The sequence below is a fragment of the Marmota flaviventris genome, chromosome 1 (assembly GCF_047511675.1).
Source record: "Marmota flaviventris isolate mMarFla1 chromosome 1, mMarFla1.hap1, whole genome shotgun sequence".
Taxonomy (NCBI): domain Eukaryota; kingdom Metazoa; phylum Chordata; class Mammalia; order Rodentia; family Sciuridae; genus Marmota; species Marmota flaviventris.
In genome coordinates, this window is record NC_092498.1 from 64386164 (window position 1) to 64407278 (window position 21115).

The window sequence follows — 21115 nt, forward strand, 5'->3', positions numbered from 1 at the left end:
TTAGCACCACCTTTCCAAATTAATCACTATCAACCTCAGAAAAATCATGATTCTAAGACAAAGTATAATGACTCACATTATTGTCAATTAATTATTAATTGTAAAATAATCTGGTTAAAATTAAGACCTCAAAGGACACTAAACTGTTTATCACTACACCAATTTAACTTATCTCTTATTGGGCATTAAGAATTATATAGGATGGAAGAGACAGGATAAGAGACATTCACTATATGTCTATTATAGGATAGAATTTAACCTCACAAAATATTTTAGATATGCAATAAGTATTATCTTTTTAAAAATGATATCAATAAAAATTTCATAAACATTATACTATATTGATCTTTAGATTTCTTTCTCTTCTCCCTCTCTATTCTCCACTATTGAGACAAAGGGTTTCTGACCATAGATGAAAAGAGATAACAGTAAAACAAATATGTTACTGTTTAGCTTGGATATCATATACTAGGTTTAAGTCCCTTTAAGGAAATAGTCTCAAAATCCAGGCTTAATAAAGCAGAAAGTAAACATTTTTTAAATACATACAACTTTATATATAAGAACACAGCTAGGAAGTCTAAATTCATTTTATCTTGTACAACAAGGTCTCTATGGACTGTATCTACAGTTATTGTAGATTTGGCTCACCAAAAACAGACACTAAGACAAGGACTTGAGCACAGGGAACTTGTGAAGCAACCCCAGGGAACACTAATAGGATAGTGGAAAAGCAAGACAAAAAGCAAAGAAATGAAAATCATGGTGTGTTTAAAGAAAAAGAAAAAAGAAAGAAAGAAAGAGAGAGAGAGAAAGAAAGAAAGAAAGAAAAAAAAAAAACCTGGAGCCTTTGTGATACTATAGAGCATCATACAAAACTCTTCCATCCAAAGAGTAAGAAGTCTGCTCTAGTATCCATTCACACCAGCTATCATTGGTTGGGAGGATTCACTCCTGCACAATCAAGGCTGTGAAGAAATCCTTCAAAGGCCAAGATTTGCAGGAAGATGCTGGAGGAATGTATAGGAGTAGAATAGAACATGCATGCAGGTTCCTGGGCACTGAGATGCAGGCAGGGAACTAAGAGCATCTACTGTAGGCATACAGTAAATGCTTTAAAATAGTTACTGAGCACATGATTAAGTCAACTAAATGATTTTCAGCACTGACCAGCTGGATGAATGACTTCGCTAAGGCTTTGGGTTCCTCCTCTGTAAAATGATGATTTGGTTGATAAATATGGTCTCTAGAATACTTCCATTTGTATGTTGTGAAGTTTCCCCTGAGTGATTGTTTTGTTTAGATCACAGAAGCAGTCTTAGTATCTGGATCTATCTATTGTTTTCTGTGAGCCTTTGATTAGTATGCTTCTTTTTCTGGTGTGCATATTCAACAGAATGCAGAGATGTCTTTCTGTTTTGAGAAACAAAGGCAAAGTTTTTCCTTTTTATTTGAAATCTCTGACATCTTCTATAGAAGCATGTACAACTGCAAGACCAACCTCTAATCATTGTTTTTCTTTTGATCTTAAAAGGTCAATTCAAAGGATATTCATTTATCCTTGAAAATTATAACTGTGTTTCTGAGGGATAGCTGTTTAAGATAACATTCTCAACCTCTTTATACCTACCATACACAATCTGGCAATCTCTCCACATGGCATATATTAACGATAGAAGATCAACCACTGCTATCTTTTATTAACATAATGAAATAACAGTCATTTATATGTAAAATAGAAATCAGTGGTTTTTTTTTTAAAAAAAGTCAAGGTTAGTGTATTTGTTCTACTTGTCTGCAAAAATAATTGCTAAAATTGTAAAGAAAGGAATGCTACTGCAGAAGAAATAAAAGGACTTTTTTTTTTTAGAGGCACTCCATTCTATCTGAATAATACATAGTTGCTTTGGAAACAAGTAAAAATCCCTCTATTTCATTAGCCTAGTTTTAGTAACTGTATCTAATTAAGTTACATTTCAAAGAATGTTTTAAATTCAAATTGTTCACTGATTCAGATATAACTTGTCCCTAATTAAAACATGCATGATTGTTAAAATGTTAATTTCTGAAAGCAAGAATCTAAGATTCTCAACAAATCCTAAGAACTCCTCACAGTGCTGGTTACATTGTATACTTAATTTCATCTGCTGTCCAAACTAAAAGAAAAAAAAAATTCTGTGGACCATGCTTATTTCTCAGGCAGATTTTAATAAATCAGTCATTCTAATTTTATATGGTATTTTTTAAGAAAATGTAATGCTTTTGCTTTAGAGTATTAAATAAAAATCTTTATGTTATCCAAACATCATAGACAAATTGCCCCCAAGACTGACAGAATGATGTAATACAATTATGAATAATTGTCAAGTAAAAAGGTTCACATTTCACTCCTAGGTCCAATTCTTGGCCTGTGACAGTAAAGGGATTAACCCAGCCAAAGTTGTTTTGTCTTCTCATTATCAATTGGGCAAAGAACTTGAACTTCAAACAGTTGCAATTGTAACTTAACCTTAAAATTTATCGGAAAGAATTTTTCAGATTTTAAGGAGATGTGTATGTCTAAATAATGTTATCTAGAATTCAATTTTAAGACCTTCATATAATCATAATCAAGGCCCTTATTTAAATATGTGTAATACATTTGTCTAATACAGTTACAAATAGAATAAAAGAAGGTTGAAACATCAAGTAAAAATTTCTAAATGCTAAAAAAAGATTTAATTAAGCTAAGCATAAGAACAGTATAAAAAAGACATTGGGGGTTTTTTGTTTTGTTTTGTTAGGAAACAAAATCACTTGATTAGCCAAAGGTTTACCTAAATTACTTCAATATTAAGAAGTTGGTGTCACTTCTGGAGAGAACAAAAATATTGCAGAGACATGGAGCCAATTACAGAGTTGTCTACTTTTTAAACTATGATTGCAAATGTGTTGTGGAACAAAGGAACACCATTAACATAGTCATCTTTTGATCATGTTGACTTCTTTCCTAGCACATAAGAAACCCTGTCTGGAAAATATTTTACATTTAAAGAATCAAGCAATTTCAAAGGCAATATCCAGGTGAGAAGAATGAAGAGAATATATTAGCACCTAATTAACCTTTACAGACACCAGAACTTATTTCCTTTCTACAAAATTGGAAGACTGAAGTTTTTATTCCAGTATACTTTATATATTGATTACTCAGGTGGATTTTTTTATTTAATAAAAAAATAACAGATCTAGAAACACCATAGGGGAATAAATAAATGAGTTGACAGCAGATCAAATAAAATTATCATCAAAATTCTAAACCTAAATGCATCAAACTATATATCATCAAGGTAGTGACACAATAATATAAGATAAACAAAAAATATTAATCAAAGCTGATGGGTATTAATATCTCCTTTCACCATCAAGTAAATAATACTAAAACCAGTTTAGGTAATTGGCCTAATATTGCTTAGTAGTTGCTTTAGAGAAAGCAGATCTTAGGCTTTTTTTTTTTTTTTTTTTTTCATTTTTGGTCCTGGGGATTGAACCCATGTGTGCTTAACCACTGAGGCACATCCCAGTATTTTTCTTTTTTTTTTCTTTTGGCAGGGACAGAGTCTCACTAAGTTGCTGAGGCTGGCTTTGAACTTGCGATCCACTTGCCTCAGCCTCTTGAGTCACTCAGTCATGTGGCACCATTCACACAGCAGGTTCTTTTTAAAAAAAAAATGAGAAAATATCTTTAGTTTTAAATTATTATTTTTTTGTTGACTGATAAATTTGTGTGTATTTACCACATGATATTTTGAAATATTTATATAGATGTGTACATACTCATGTACACACACACATATACACACATAGTGGAATGACTAAATCTACCTGATTAGCACATGAGATACTTATATAGTTATTTCATGGTTTAAGAAAACTTAGCAATCATTCAACATTATGAAAGAATATAATATTTAGAAAATGATTTTATTTATACCATAGATTTGACAAACACAGGATACTCTGAACACAGAAAATTAAATCTAATAATAAAAATAATAAAAATTTTGTTTACTAAAAGTATATTCTAAATTTACACAAACAATATACTTGTTTATCAGAAATTCGAATGTTACTAGGGTATCAGATATTTTAGGTACTAAATCTGGCAATCTTAATTTATACTATTGTGTCATATATGCATTTATAGTTATTTCTGAAATTTTTAAAAAATTAATGCTATTTCAGGAATTCTTAAGGGAAAGAAGGATGTTTTATTACTGACCACTAGCTTTACAATTAAATCTGAAACAATACAGTGAAAAGGAGTAACATCAGGCCTGTGTGCATATTTTGTGAATTTTTTTTAAATTGTTAATAAAATATATGTTTCAATAGTACTTTCAGTTTATATAGAGAAAGTAATTATAGAGCTTTGTTCATTTAATTCTCACTTTGAAATACACTAAAGCAATATTAAAATGGTTGCACTGATAATTTAGTAGCAGCTTACCAATTTTTGATGATTTGAGAAAACTCAGAAGAGGCTGTAACCTCTGTAGCACCACTGATTACCTTGGCCGACTTCCACAGCCTGACCAGCCAGGCAGTTGCATGATATGTTCCAACTATAAATTGTGTGATTCTTCTAAACTCACACACTAGGTCAAATACATGACTTTGCCATGCAGAGGCCATTCCTGATATCAAAGGTGCATGAAAAGCTAAGCTTTCGGCAGATCCTATAATCTGTCTAAAGTGACTCTTAGGTAATTTTCTTCCTTTTTGAAGTTTTTATTGTTTTTTTTTTTTTCATTGTTATTGTTGAGATGACTAGAAGACTATATTCCTTGGGGAGTCAGGAAAGAATTTAGATATATCCAAGAAAAAATTCTGAGCACTTACAATTTATAAGCTAACAGCAAACCAGCCATTTATAAAGGAAACAAAGCTATCCTGAAAGAGCTATGTGATGCATTATATAGGATTCACAAAATAAATATGTATTTTTTTAGATTTTTATCTCCAATAAGCTGGTTGCTTAGTTTACACATTCAAATTCAAATCTCTGTAAGTAGAAGAAAATTGTTCAATTGTACAACTGAAAGCTGTTTGCTGTACCATTTTTTGTTCAATCTTCATTGAAATGATTTTTGGATCTAGAATGGTATTTAAAACTGAAAATTAGGTCAACAGGTATAATAGACTACATGATATTCATATGTATAATATAATTTTATTTGGGACAACATATCATATTTTAAAACTCCAATGCCTTAAAGCTTTTACCTGTAACTTTCATTGATGTTTGTATGACCACCCCTTTATATTTAACTGACCAGTCATCGACTTATAACTAGACTATTTGTAGGGTTATCAATACAGTTGAATTCAAAAGCTCTAATAGAGATTTTTTTAAATTCTTCTATCTACCAAGTCTCAGGAAACATCACTGATCTAAGACACATGGTTCTACTCTTCGAGCAAATGACAAAAAAACATCTATTGAACTGGACAGTTAAAATAAATATTTCAGCAATAATAATTAAAACGAAACTCTTAGAAGGAGGGAAAAGATAGCTGTTACAGAGCCTGTAATCCTGTAATTAAGCATTAAATTTAGCCTTAAGCGTCTTGACAGACTGGGAAAAAAGGAAATGATGATCACTAGCATCATTGTCCTTGTCTAATGAAAAGGATAAATGAGATTTTGCCTTGAGCAATAAGCTTCTTCATGTAATCAAAGCCTGCAGAACAGTGAAAAATAATGGGCATAGAGTCAAAGGGGTTTTCTCAGCAAACACCAAAAATTCTTCAAATAGTCTGCTTGTCTCTACAGACCTACATTCACATGAGAACATATTCATAACAAGTATTATACATTTGTATATAAGACATTGGACAAAATCTAATGTTGTCTTTTGTTAATATTTTAAGTATTTGTAAGCACAAAACTGTAAGTGAAATGTTTGAATTAATGTTTTTTTCTACACGTAAAAACAATAGAGAACCTGAAAAAAACAGCAGACATTTTCCTTTAAAGTAGTGGAAATAATAAGCTATGTACCAAACAAACAAACAAACAAACAAAAAACACATGCTCACATAAATGTTGAAAAGAATTGTGCCAAACCTAAAAAGGTATAAAATGTGATTCAAACAATGAATGGCAGTTAGCATTTAGTCATCTAGTAAACACAGGTATAAAAAATAATAAAAACAGTGTGGTGTACATTTATTGGTTATTTAAAATGAATTTCTAATAATAAAAATAATAAAATTCATCTCATGAATCACAAATATTATGAACATGTACAGTCTTATTATTTAATATGAAAAACTATGCCATCTCCTGAAATACAAATATTATGAATATGTATAGACTTATAATTTATAGAGGAGGAAGCATGTTCAATTTTTTTAGTAAGCACCAAAACCAAAATTAGAACACTGTCTATTTAACATCCAGGTTCACATGACTTCCTCTAGAGCAAATTAACTTCCTTTTTCATTTACTAAGGGAATACTACCATATTAAATGAGAGTCCTTAGTATGGGGATACTAAGTTTTTAATCTTTCAACTTCTGTCTAAAAATGTTCTCTCCTGATAAGCTTCCCAGGTGGTTTTGGTTTTGTTTGTTTGTTTGTTTTATTTTTTGCCATTAGCCAAAGAAAATAGTTCATCAAAACTAGAATTTATTCCAAAGTGTCTACATGCTTCAAGTCTCCCTGACCAATTATTGTAAACTCTAATGCCCAGGACGTGAAGGAGAAAAAAATAAATAAATAATTAAAGAGTGAAAGGAGAGAACAGGATTTCATCAGCATGAAGAAAGGCTGTGAGGAATTACTGTCTTTGTTACTGGATGCTTCCCTAGACAGCAACCCAAACAAACAGCTGAAAGCTGAGAAGCAAGGTGACAAAACTCAGCAAGAGCCCACATGTAGAGAGAAATGCATGCAGCAGAGTATAGTTACCTAGAAACAATCAACAATCACATGTTAACATCATTACTTACACCCTCATCTAGCTCTTATAACACTCAATTTACCAAAAAAGAAAAACATAAAGAAACTTTTAACTGTTTTTAAAACTACAAATCAGTTTTCGTATCACTAAAGTACTAATACATAAAATCTAAAACGTATATTATACCCTGAAATATAATTATGTAGTACATATATATATATATATGATACATATATATATATATATAAAATACGCAGATACACATATATTGATATAGATATATTGATATACACTTTACCCCAGTACCAGGGATTGAATTGAATCCTGGGCCTTGCACATGCTAGGTAAGCACATACTGCTGCATATGCGTCCCCAGTGCTTTAAAAACTACTTCCAAATAAAATATGTTGGTACCTAATGTGGTCCACTTAATTTTCCATACTTTCCTTTTAATTCAGAAAACCTTGCTTTTAAATTTAGTTACTGTCAGTACCCACAATATCTACTTATTTAATTACTTGTTTGGTTGACTCTGTTTACTCTTAAAGTTTCTATTTATTTTGGGTATTGCTTATCCCAGCAGGAAGGCCTTTGTAACCAAACTGCTCTTCACAAATAAAGCCCCAGGGGAGCCTGAAAGCAGCTAAAGTTAAAGGACCACTATGGATCAGGTTTCCAAGGAAGAAGGTGGAAATCAATCCTGAAGCAACCTGGAACTAAATTCTCAAATTTTCTGTGATCACTTCTTACTCTATATAGAGAAAATAAATTACATTCCTTTTCCATTTGGATTAACAGCATCTCTCTCTCTCTCTCTCTCTCTCTCTCTCTCTCTCTCTCTCTCGATTTTAGTATAATAGTAAAAACATTGTTTTTACTTTTTACTATTATATGCATAATGAAGAGATTCATATGCATAATGAAAGCAATAACAATACAATTACAATAATAATTGTATGCAACTTATCAATTGCACACTTTTTTTGTATTTTTGAAGTAAGATGAGGAGAGAGATTGAAATGGAAAGATGAGTTGATTTCTATCTTTGAATGAGTTAAATGTGATTGGAATTTTTATCAAAGGTCTCTAATTATAAATGCTTATAATCTGTGGTAAAAGATGCTTAAATTTTATTTTCAACTTACCAATTGTGTAGCACTAACATAATTAAGTAGACTTCCCACCATACAATAGATGTTTGATGTCTTTGAAATAAAAATATTTTGATGAATTGAATTTACTCAACAGTAGCCTTGAATTTTACATCTCCTGAAGAACTTTCAAGCTATTGGGTGATAGGACTCTGGCAAGCTAAGGTACAGGCTATGAATGATAGTATAATTACTCTTCTCAATTCTAAATTCAAAAAGCTCTCAATATGGCCAAACAACGCTTTTGTAGTTAGACCTTGGCTTTCCTGACTTAGCTGTTTTATCTGAGTCACAGAGCATGGCTCAATATTATTTATAATCATCAATGAAATATCCTTGACATTTTGAGAGTATTGAGAAAAGAAACACTGGCAAGTTGAACATACAAAGTGTCCATGCCAGAGAATCTTTTTCTCTAAACTTCTAAACATTCTCTTATGCAAGAAAATAAACAGTATGAGGAAAATGGCAGAAAAATGTGATTTCTACTCATATGTGATGTAAAATTATCCATTTCTTCCACCATTGCCCCCTGGCTACCCCAAATAAAGAAAACTCTATGAACCAAAAGAAATTTCCGGAATTAAAATCTAGAATATTATTAAAATGACTACGAATCAGAGTTTAAGGGTAAACTAAAATAGAGAAACTCTGGGAAGCCTCAGGATTTTCTGACATTAAAAGAAAAGAAACATTGATATTCTCTGTCATTCCATTTCCCTTCTAGCCAAAGAAATAGGCTTATGTCATCTTGAATATAAGATTTGGTCATTTTCACTCAGCACAAAGATTATAAAAAGAAAAAAGAATTTAGCAGCTGAACCAAACATATACTTTTGATTTATTACAACTTAGACTCTATAATCTATTTTCTCCAGAGAGTAACTAATGCTCTTTTTTAAACACCCAAATCTTCAGAACACAAATACCTCAGCTTTTTCAAATGATAGTGTAGAAATTTAAATCTATGTGATTTTACCAATTTTAAATTTTAAATTAATGAAAATCCAACATTTATACAAACGCTAAGATTGCTGAAATGTTTTAAGGATATTTCAAGAGCTTAAAATAACTCTGCTGATTATCTATATATTTCCACAAAGCAATAATACAATGTAACAAAATGGACATTCTGATCATTATTACTTAGCATTTCCCTTGTATTTATTTTGGAAATTTTTAAAATTATGTTTCAAGAGAGAAGCAGCACTTTTGTAAGCATAATTGATCTCAATGACATGTATGGACTGTTTATGTGGGAAAGGCATTTGATGAGAGCAGGTCTCTATATTCATTGCAGATCCTACCACAAAATAAGTGGTGGAAACATAAGGCTAGATTAAAAAATAAAATAAAAATTCAAATAAAAACTAAATTCCATACAATTTCAGTTATATTTGTTTAGTCAAATTCAGAATATTATCAGCTTTTAAATGAGGTGGTGCTATTCCTAGTTTCCTCATTTAAATTTGATTCTATTCAAAGACCTGTGTGAAAGCATACCTGCATAATTTCTATTTAGATTCAAACAACAGTGCTATTAAGACCAATATCACTCCCAGGAGGTGGGGAGCTAGGAATCTGTTTCACCATTCTCAGCCACCCAGGCATGCAGAGGCTGCTGTAGGTGTCCTCCTTGCAGGCTTAGTTACTGCTTGAGATATTGACAGACCTAGGCTAACATGATGCTGGCTCTGCACAATGGCAGGATGCTGGAGTTATGGGGCCAAGGAGGTCTCCACTGAGATTTCAAAAGAAGGACTAGGAAACCAGAAAAGTGCAGCAGGATCAGAATTTATGCAAGCAGCCCCTGAAAGGGCAGTGCATGAAGATGTGAGAAGTGGGCCAGAGAAGTAGTGGAGACCTCCAAGATGAAGAAATGCCAGAAACATGGGGCATCTGCTGAGGAAAGCTATAGGAATTAAAGAGAAACAAGCCAAGAGAGAAGCCAGGTAGATTGTAACCAGCCACACCATAGGATCACAGCTACCCCAAGTCCTTTGGAGGGAACATCATGATGCCAAGTGCCTGAGACACTGCACATGGAGCTATAGGACTTATTTGTTAAGCTGGAATTCAGTTTTGCTTTGGTTCTATCCTTCCTTTAATGCCCCTATTTCTTCCTTTTGGAATTCTAATGTTTACTTCATGTTTTTATATATTGGCTATATTAACTTGATTTTGATTTTAATAGGGGCTCAAGCTGGGAGTTTGCCTTGAGTCTTAGAGAAGCCCTTGAACTTGAACTTTTGAGAAATCCTAGAACTGTAGAAATAATGGGAACTCTTGGAAATGAACTAAACTGTATTTTCCATTTTGAGAGGGACATGAGCTTTTAGGGGTCAGGGGCAGAAGATCACGGTTTAGATGTGAGATGTCCTCCAAAAGTTCATGTGTGAGACAATGTAGAAAAGTTTAGAGGTGAAATGATTGGGTTATGAAAATTTCAACCCAATCAGTGCATTAATCCCCTAAGGGGAATTAACTGGGTGGCAAATGTTGGCAAGTAAGGTGTGGCTTGAGGAGGTGGGTCATTTAGGCACATGCCTTTGGGATATATATTTTATCTTTGGTGAACCAAGCATAATTTCTCTCTGCTTCTTGATTGTCAGGTCCTGAGTTGCTTTCCTTTGCTACATTTTCACTATGACATTCTGTCTCATCTGGGGCCCAGAGCAATAGAGTCAGTTTTCTATGGACATAGACTTCTGAAACCATGAGCTTTAAATAAACTTTCCCGCTTGTAAAATGGTTCTTGTCAAGCCTTTTGACCCTGGTGGCAAAATGCTGACTAAAATACCAGGCACAGCCTTTTTTTTTTTTTTTTTTCCAAAAAAGAAACCTAAGAAAGATGAGAAATCCAAAAATAAAATAATAAAATGAAGAATTAAAGCCCATGATTTTTACCAGAATCAGAAAAATTAACAGATCTATTACTTCAAATGGGAATGGAAATGACCAGGAAAAAAAGTAAAAAACAAACAAACAAACCAAAAAAATGATAAAGGAATTAAAAAAATTAGGTTATAAAGAAATACAAGTTGGCAAATAAGTTGACAGAACAGAGAAAAAAGACAGATATAAACAAACTTATCTGGAGAAGAAAGCCTCATGAAAACAAAAAAGCAAGAATGTACATTAAAAGAGCATCATTAAAGACAGAATTGAAAAAATCACGGAAAATGAAATGTAGAAGAAAACAGATGACAGAAAAATTGTAATAGCTAAGATGTTGGTAATGTACAATGGAGAAAGTGCTTCAATCAACAGTAAGTAATGCTTCTGAAGAAGATAGCATGAAGAAAAATTCAAAAATATACAGAAAAAGTATCTGAAATAAGTAAAAGCTAGTATAAAGATTTCAAATAATGAATAAAATATGTATTGTCCTTAGCTCAAACTCGGGAATGAAGAAGTAGAAAACCAGTGCAAATAATCAAGTAAACTTAAGATGCATGGGCTGAAACAGACCAGTGACCAATTTCCTATATCAAATAACAATGACAGAATACAGTGAAGCAATGTCCCAAAATTTTAAGGAAAACAAACAAAAATCATGCTTAGCCAAGATTTCCTTCAAGTTCAAAATGAAACATCCTATATTCTCAATCACACAAAAACTCAATGATTAAAGTATTCTACTCTTTTGGCTCAAAGCATTTAATAAAATCCAATTAAATTATAAATTATAGGAAAATAAAATTAACAATGAAATAAAGTTACAATTTTATAAAGTATATATCCCTATGAATCTGATTTTTGTGTCATGGAAAACCACATGACAAAAAGAGAAACAGAAAAAGATTAAAATGATTACACAAAGCTGATTATTATTGTTTCTGGTATAAACTAACCCCAAATGGATGTTTTTTTAGTGCTCAATTGCTTATTATAATGTTCACTTTTAGGTTATATTTGTTTAAATTTTATTTTCACACAGAAAACACTCTACAGCTGAATTATATCCCCAGACCTTTTAAGCTTTCTTTATTTTGACACTTGGTTTTCCTAAATTGCTCAGGCTGGTGTCTAACTTTCAATCCTCCTGCCCCAGCTCCTGAGTATCTGGGATTATACAGCATTACACCGTCATGCCTGGCTCAGTCTTCTATTTCTAAGATTTAGAATTTTATTTTGATTCATCATTTTTATTTTCATAATAAACAGTCCAGTTTGTGTAGTCAGGTTTTATTCAATCTCATGATACAAGACAGGCCACGTTCCCTTCGGTTACACTGGCTTGCAGTAAAGGGATTCACAATGTCTTCACTCTATCCTCACAGGACCTACTTACTAGGAACCTTGTAGGGACATTGGGAAAAACAGAGCCTCCAGGTTGATTCTTAGAAAATCCACAGGAGAACTATTCTCATAGGCAGAAACATTGGAATAAAAATAAAGAAGTTTTTGCAATGTAGCAGTTTCATAATTTTCAGAATGTAGTAATCAATATAGTAAATTCATGACATAACACACTACTAAAATTCTGTGATCATTAATTTTCCTTAGCATTCAGAAATCAAAAGCTGTCCTGATTACAAAATGTCTTCTGATAAAGTGGAAGGAGATCTTTTGCAACATTTCAAAACTGTGCTCATGTAAAACTTCATTTAATATTATTAATTTTGGCTTAAAGTAACATTTTGCTCTTTTAAAAAATCTAGTTGTTACTTGTGTTGCCTAGATTTTATTGTTGCATGAACTTTTTAAGAAAAGCACTACATTGCTTTTTAAATTCAGGTTTGTGTTACTTATGCTACTCTGATTTGATATTTGGCTGGCTTCTTGGTTTCAAATTTTAAATTTCTCATCCTAGTTAGATGAAAATGTTTGTGTCAAAAGAATATATAATTTTTTTTTATACTATCATTAAATTTAAAAAAGTGTTCTATTTAATTGATGGACTAAAATCTTATTTTCATATATGTGTGTACACACACATACACTGATATATATATATATATATATATACATATATATACACATATATATAATATCACAGGCCTCCAACTGTAAGAAAATTATCTTTCATTTCTATTTTAGGATAAATTTAAATAGGGGCTGAAGCCCCTAATGGAAAAGAAAAGAAAAAAAGTTTAACAAAAGAAAAGCACACAGATTAAATGTTAGATCTAGGTGACATGGGAGCCTTTATAAGAAAATGAGAACCCAAAGAAATAGGAAAACAGTGTGTATTTTACGCTCGGTTTGATAAAAAAGTGAATGACTGTGGAAAAGAATGCTTGGATAATCAAGTGTGATCTATTGCTAATAAACTGGAAGAACCATATCAAGGCATCTTTGTTCCAATTCTTCTGTGTCCTTGATTCCTCAGAGATAAGCATGCTCCTTTCCTCTCAGTATGGGGTAGGCACATCCCAAATGAGGATTTTATGATGAGTTTAGGAACAGGGGTAACTAGTGAGTGAGCCTCCTGTCTGAAACTTTCTCCAATTTTTTTAATTGAAAGTATTTTAAGGTAGCTTGTAGGGAACTCTATTTGGTACAATTGTGTAAGAGTGGTTTGTGAATATCACAGAATAATAGGCTCTGATTCACAATTTGATTTGTCATTGCATGATGATTTCACCTAAAGGGAGTGGATGCTCTCGACAAAAACAGTAGTGGAGATGAAGGATGCTGGAATGCTAAGTTAGAATTGATGAAATGTGCAGATGAAAAATAGGTGGGTTATGTCAGAGGGAGACATTAATACTTGTTCCTAATTTTGGCCATATAAACTGGGGAGATAATGATATCACTTCAGAAAATTAACAGATGATCAAGCTAATTGGGGAGGAAAGTAATAGAATAGTTTCTCTGGGCATCTGAGTCTTACCATGCTATTGAGACACCCAAGCAGAAACAGCCAGGACACAGCACAGTAAATGAGTTTAGAGGTCAGAAAAGAGGTTCTGGGGGAAATGTATTAAAAGTTAACGAAAGACAAGGGATCCTGATAGAAAGCATGGGCATTTAAGATGACAAGGTGAAGGACTTGCCCTACATTTAGATGATACTGCAGATACTGTATAGAAGAGGAGTGAAAAGGAGAGTGAGAAAGAATTTTACAGTGAGAATATAGGGAAAACTGAGTTTCCCGAAAGCTAAAAGAATGTTTGAAGAAGGTAAACTAATAAGTTGTGCATGAAAGTGAAACAAAAATCGCAAGTATGAAGAACAACAAAATAATGCTCATTAGGTTTTATGTGAACAACAAAGAAGAGTTTTATCCAGATGCAATTTTGAAGCCTCATCAGAATGGGCCAACTAGTGGGTGAAAGTGAAGATGAATGAACTCACCTCTGTGAGTTTTGCAGTTTAAGACAAGAAAAGTTGCAAAGCTAAAAGGGGCAATAGGCTTTTGTATGTTTGTTTGTTTAATGGTAGAAGATACTGGAGTCAGGTTTTACACTGGTGAGGAAGTGAAAGAAATCATTGGAAGAGGTACAGCATAAACTCCTCAATTAGGTTCACTTGGAATGTTGCAAAGTGACAGGGGTCTATGAATAAAAGGATGGGCTTTAAAGTGAACCATCTCGCATGCTGGGGCAAGTTGGTTAGTCCCTTACATTTCTATAGCATTTTCTCAAATGGATCATGTCCACTAATAAAGTCAAGTAGTATACTTTAAAAAAATTATAAATAAAGACTGTTATTTGAATATCCTTTAGGAAATCTTTTTTTTTTTTTTAATTTAAATTTAAACCAGAGACAGCTTAGGTCTCATTCTATCTGCTCTGAGATATTCTTTTTTAATTACTTCTGGTTGCAGTTTCCACTCTCAGCATCATCAGATCCTTTTCAGAAGCTCTTTAGCTCAAATCATGATGATCAGTGAGCAGAGAGAGTGAAACTCTCAGCCACACCCTACCACTTCAGTTACCACTCAGTTAATCATGATTGGGTTAAGATTCTTTCAACCCAATAATTTCTCCTCTGAACCTTCTTGCATTATCTCACATGTGAGCTACTGGGGGACACCTCACATCCAAACCCTGGCACTATAATTTTGCCAAAACTGCATAGAAAGTTGTTGGCAGATCCAAAATTTGAGTGTATTTGCATAATTCTAAGCCCAGTTCTCTCTATAATGATGCCATGGCTGTGGACAAATATATTCAGACCCAAAAATAAAGTTCAACAGATTTTTCCCTAATTTTGACAGTAATGTTTACAAGTAAAAACAGATGTCCCAATATAAGTAATTATTTTTAAATTAAAAATTATATACAGGCTATTACCTGTCATGAATTGAACCTGTCAATCATCTTCTTGGTAATGCATAAGTCACATTTCTTATCCTCCAGATATTTACATTTTAGTGGTAAAAAATATGGATTAAAAAAATATGCACTGAAACATGTATGAGTATTAGTGGAGCACATATAATAGCCTATGCAACACTGGTCAATCAAGGTCAAGAGGAAATTGTCAAGAAAGAGAAAAGAATTCTAAGCAGAGATAGTAAAAAATTAAGAAAGTGAATAAAAGACTATTGTTTTAAGAGAATTTTAAAGTAGTTTGCTCTAAGGTGGACTTAGAATCTCAGGATAATGGCACTAGCTGTTTGGGATATGTTACAATAGAAAATTTCAGAAAGGTTAGATGGGCCAGATCATGAAGCACCTAGTATATCCTAAATATATGCTAAATGGAAAAATGACTGAAGAATTTTAAACAAGGAAGTGAAATAAATGGAAGCTTAAATTAAGTCTTCATTGACTATGTATTATATGTAAATTGCAGTAATTTATAATGTTTATACAGTCTTCTTTTTACTTGTTTTCTGGTTCAGAAATTAAGTAAACTTTCATTTTAATGCTCATAGTAATATCCAAAGGTTTTAATAAAAATGCAGCTCAAGTTATAAAGAAGTTAATGAAATATCTGAGCTTTAAAACCCTCTTTTGACAGCTGTAATTTGGCACCAGCTGGTGGCAGTAATTGACTCCAGTTTAAATATCAATGAGGAAGATTCTGGGCACTCCGTATGGCTAAAATTTTTAGAAAACTGGTATCAATTCCAGAAAACTCTCAATAATATGGGCTATTTACATAATCTCAATCTCAGAAAACAGAGGCAACAGATTGATCTTGAATAATAAAAACCAACATTGCACCTTTCACTTCCTAAGTCACCAAGGCCTGCCTTCCTTTGTAACTTCTCCTTTCATTCCTGATGGAGAGGGAAGGGGAAGAAAGCAATGTACACAGCAGTATTTATGTCTAAATTTGCATTATCACAGGACATATCAGTACATTGTCTTAATGAAGCAGTTTCTACTATACTATCAAATACTGTCCTTACTTTGTCTTCCAAAGAAATCATAGAAAGTGAGGTTAGATCACTAAAAAATATTACATATTATTGAGAATGAAACTAATGTCTTTAGCTAGGAAATTAATGGTGAAATATTTTGCTTCTTTTCATATAAGAAGCAAAAGATCTGGGTTAGCACCCAGGACAACTAACAATAAAGCCCACAGTTACTTTCTAATTTGGAATAATCTTATCATGGGAACCTGATTGTGTGCATACAGACACTATAAACTAGCCTGACTCCTTTCAATTAAATTTTGTATCATGGCTCCTTTTGATCTATCTTGATGAGGTTAGACTCTCAAGATTCTTAAAAGAAGCCTCAATAAATTCTATTATTCTTGGGAAAAATGTTGCAAACTTATGCACGTGGTCCCACCAGACAGAGAAACTAAGAATATCAAAGCTATAAAATCAATTTGGTGGCATATCAAATTTACTTATTATTCATTAAAATAGAATGCCATTCCAATTACTCCTCATAAAATTCAATTCTTTCTTATACAAGGTACATATCAACTTGTAATGTGTTTTCTTTATACATATAACCAAAATAAAAATGTTTTCACATTGCACCTATTCACAATTCTTTGTATTACAACTAACAAGAATGATGTAACTCCATGAAATGAATAAGGATAGATGAAATAAATACATGATTCCAGTACCTATTAACTTTATTTATATAAACACAGTATTCTAAATGTCACAATTTTAAAGCAACATTTCAAAATATGATTTGGAAAAGTAATTTTTTAAATTATAAACTTAAAATTATATTGAATAACTAAATTAGCCTGATTGACACTGAATAACATTCAATTTCTCTAGAAAAATTTGCACCTTCTAATTTAGTTTCTCTGCAAAGCTAAAGAGAGCAGCCTCCTCAAAGGTTTTATTGACTGCCCAATTTGAAGATGTCTATACTCTGCCTGCACAGTAACAAGCTGGCACTAATAAGCCATACATAAGATACCAGTCATTAAAATACAAATTAGGCACCTTTTATGTTTATACATGTGTAAGTAAAATTAATATTGCAGGCTTAGTTGGAAATAAAATTGCTTTAGTTAACCAACCATTGCAATGCAATCAAATGAGATTTCAAATGCAACCGGAAAAGATCTGTTTGGTAGAAATAATAGGGATGATTTCATGTAGAACAATTAATTTACCAAGCTTTTTTTCTCCCACCTGCCCTTAATAAAATATTTTTCTATCATAATTGACATGATATGTCACCTTTAATACCCATAAGTTGCATGGAGACCTGAAAGACAGCTGGTAGACATAGCTTATTTACAAATATTGGTCTGAACTTGTAAATGCATGACCACATAAATCTTAAGCCATTTAGAGTGTATGCCCTTTGTTCCCTCCATTGTATATTCAGCTGGGAATTAAATGGAGCTGAGGGAGAGTCTGAATTACATGAGGCCTTTGTTGTTGCCAGCATATTAGTGCTTTGCCTTTTGTTCTTGTTGTTTATGAGATCTCTCTACATTACACAGTAGGGAATGTTAATCAACATTTTGCCTAAGTAATATTAATGAAACTTGCTCACTTGTACTTGAAGGAAGAAACAGAATATTATATTCCTTTTTGAAATGTTAATGTATCTTTTAGGAAATTATTTCTGCCTTCTAAATCATCTTAGTGTTAAATTATTAAAGGCTGGCATTAAGGAACTATTACACTGGTGCAAATAGTTAAATACCTTAAAAGATAAAAAGATTATAAAGTTTAAATGGAGGGCCTTTTAAAAGACAGTAGCATTTAACTTCAAATTAAACATTTTTAAATGTTTGATTAAAATACTGCCAATATGCAGGTGTTTTGTATACAATAAGAAGAGATTTAATGTCAATGATTTTTAATTTCCATCCACCAATTTGGACTGTGTTCTGGCCTTGAAGGATTTATTTAACTTTGCTACATCTAAAAACTACAGCACTATCTACTTTATAAGAAAAAAGAATGGGAAAAGTTTTCAGGCTTTTGTACTTGTTACACATTTGTGTCTTATGATTGGGCAATTAAAAATTGCCTATTTGTGTTCTATTCTTCAAGAAGAAAACTGTCACTATTTCATGTTCCAAGACTCTATATGAAAGGTAGGGCTACTGAAAAGACTTTATATAAGGCTGACATGGTAGGAGATGGAAAACATCAATTCTCAAAGTGCAAACTATAACAGATATGTGTCTTGTAAAAAAACATTCATAGTTGTCCAAGAAGGAATGCAGGGAAAAGAAATGGCAGAGCTCTAAAATGGACTAACTTCTTTTCCTCTTTAACAGCCTTTTTGATGTCAATCAATTTCTTCATAGGTCCCAAATAAACTGTGAAGTAACCCAGAGGGAAATTAAGAACAAAATTTGTTCAAGAATTCTCCCATAGAGCAAGCACTATTTCTTAAGAACATCTAACACTAGAGTAAACCATTTGTTTTCTATTTAACCATGTAAGATTTACTAATGGCTTTGGGGTCATTGTAGGTACAATTTGTCATCTTGCATGACTATCACAGCAGTGCTGCTAGTTTGACACAGGCACTAAGAGAATATATGATAGGGGTCAAATTTCAAGGTAAATTTATTTCATATTTTGGCATTTCACAAATAAGAATACAGCTTAAAATTTTTGGTGCATTGTAATTAAAAGGTCTTCTTTTTCTTGAAATAACTAAAATAGTAGAGTGCCTTACAATTGACAATGGCCTGAATTCAATAAAACATGTAATATGTAGCATGCATTGAAGATAGCATTGTAAGTAATGGTCACTATTACTTCTGTAAGGAGAAAAAAGTTATTGCCAAAATGATGAATTTGTGTTAATGAGCCCAATATTAAAGAGTTTACAATGTATCTGGGCAGAATCCATCTAGTTTTACATCTATCAAACTTCACAATGCTTTTACAGTGCCCCTCTGTTGGGAATAGGAAGGAAAAATAGAAAAGAATCAAAAGAATAGATTATTTTTTCCTTTTGTCTATTTGAGAAACACAATTTCAAGTTTCTTTTTCTTACATTTCAAAGTAACCAACTACAATGTAAACCCTAAAATTAGATGAGCTAAAATTGTCCTCAATATTCAAAGACCTTATTTTTTTTTTTACTTTGACACCAAATTTTTGTTCTTTACATATGAGTGACAAATTGATCTTTATTGTCCTCACTAGGATAAATGATAGTGGAAAAGCTAGTTTTTACATGACACTAACAACAGGGACAATATGATCAAGTTACTGAAAGTCAACTCACTATGATAAACAATAGTGGAAAAGCTAGTTCTTACATGACATTAACAACATGGACAATATGATCAAGTTACAGAGAGTCAAACAATTTGACAGCAGTCAAGTAACAAGCAGTGTGGTAGATTGATTGGGAAATATAAATTACTGAAAAGGTAGTAAAATATGAACACTATCAGAAAAGATTTTTTTTAAATCAAGCATCGAAGATTAGCTAACTATTACAAGGGAATGAAATACTCAGTGCATTTTCCTTTGATAGACAAGAAAAAAACACAAAGTAAAATGTTAGTTCCTAAACTCCTTGTGTTCTATTAACATGCAATTTTAACTTTAAATTTGACACTTTTGTTTTACACAATGGAATTATCACTCACATTCTAATCTTATTTTAAAGAGGAAGTGGGGTTTGGAGGAGGTTAAATTCCAAAAATCAATTGTCTGGAATGTTTCAGTGATGAGAAACTGAAGACATTTTCAAAATAATTCAAATATGTAACAAAAATTTTTGAGCTGACAATTAAAGAGAAACTTCTGCCCTGTGCCCTGTGGCTGTTAAGAAGGCAAACAGATGACAGAAAACCTCATCACAAGGAGAACTTCTGCTTTTGTAACCATTAAACCATTACCCCTTGGAACACGAAGCAAGTTTATTTAAGAAAAAGAAAAGAAAGAAATAGAAGAAAAGAAAAAGTGGAAAAACTAATGCCAGCTGGCATGTCTAAAAGTAGGCCAGAATAGAAGGAGAAATACTTCTGGCCAAAATGAAGCAAATTAAAATCTAAGAGATTTAATATAGTCATTCTCCCCTTTGATCACACTGCCAACCATCAAGGTGATCATGAAACACACACTCTTCTTTCAAATTCAAAGTCATAGAATGCAAATTGTTTTTCAACTGGTATATTCATAATATCTACAAAGATTACTCAGATATTATAATTTAGTGCTATTTCAAAGCATTTTATAAATATCTAGGTATGGAAAAAACATTTGAAAGAACTTTCGTTTTTTAATGTAGAGCATAAGCCAGAACATTTAAACTAACTCAATTAGTTCTGATTACCCAAAGTAAGGCTGTTCTTTCCCTCCCTTTATTTTTTTTTTAAGTCCCACACATAACATCATAAGATTCCATCACTAAAACATTATTTTAATGTGATCATAATTATTCAAACACTGAAGTCAATCTATTTAAATCAAGGGGTTAAAAAGGGTCCTTACTGCAAAATCTTCCCTCCACTGATGGGCTGCTTGAACTTTCTCTGCTTCCAAAGCCAGGCGCTGAAAAAGAAACAGTAAATCTTAGAATTTAAGTGACCACATGAACATGTAATTATTACATAAAGTGCTTAGGTTGTCTAATCAATTACGAGGACATAATAGCAGAGGAGACTCCTTGTTTGTGATTCATAAATTCTAAATCATTTAGCAATCTA

At 32.2% G+C, this 21115-nt stretch overlaps 1 protein-coding gene across 3 annotated transcripts in view; it reads right to left on the reverse strand.

Moving 5' to 3' along the window:
- Nucleotides 1-21115, reverse strand: part of Cacna2d1 (calcium voltage-gated channel auxiliary subunit alpha2delta 1) — a 465343-nt gene that overhangs the window by 192268 nt on the left and 251960 nt on the right. For all 3 annotated transcript variants that reach the window (XR_011707765.1, XM_027926328.2, XM_027926327.2), the window contains exon 4: nt 20901-20960. Coding sequence is in view for 2 of the 3 variants with exons in the window: in XM_027926328.2 (XP_027782129.1) it covers nt 20901-20960 (60 nt within the window). In the remaining variant the exon portion in view is untranslated. The remainder of the gene's footprint in view (nt 1-20900; nt 20961-21115) is intronic.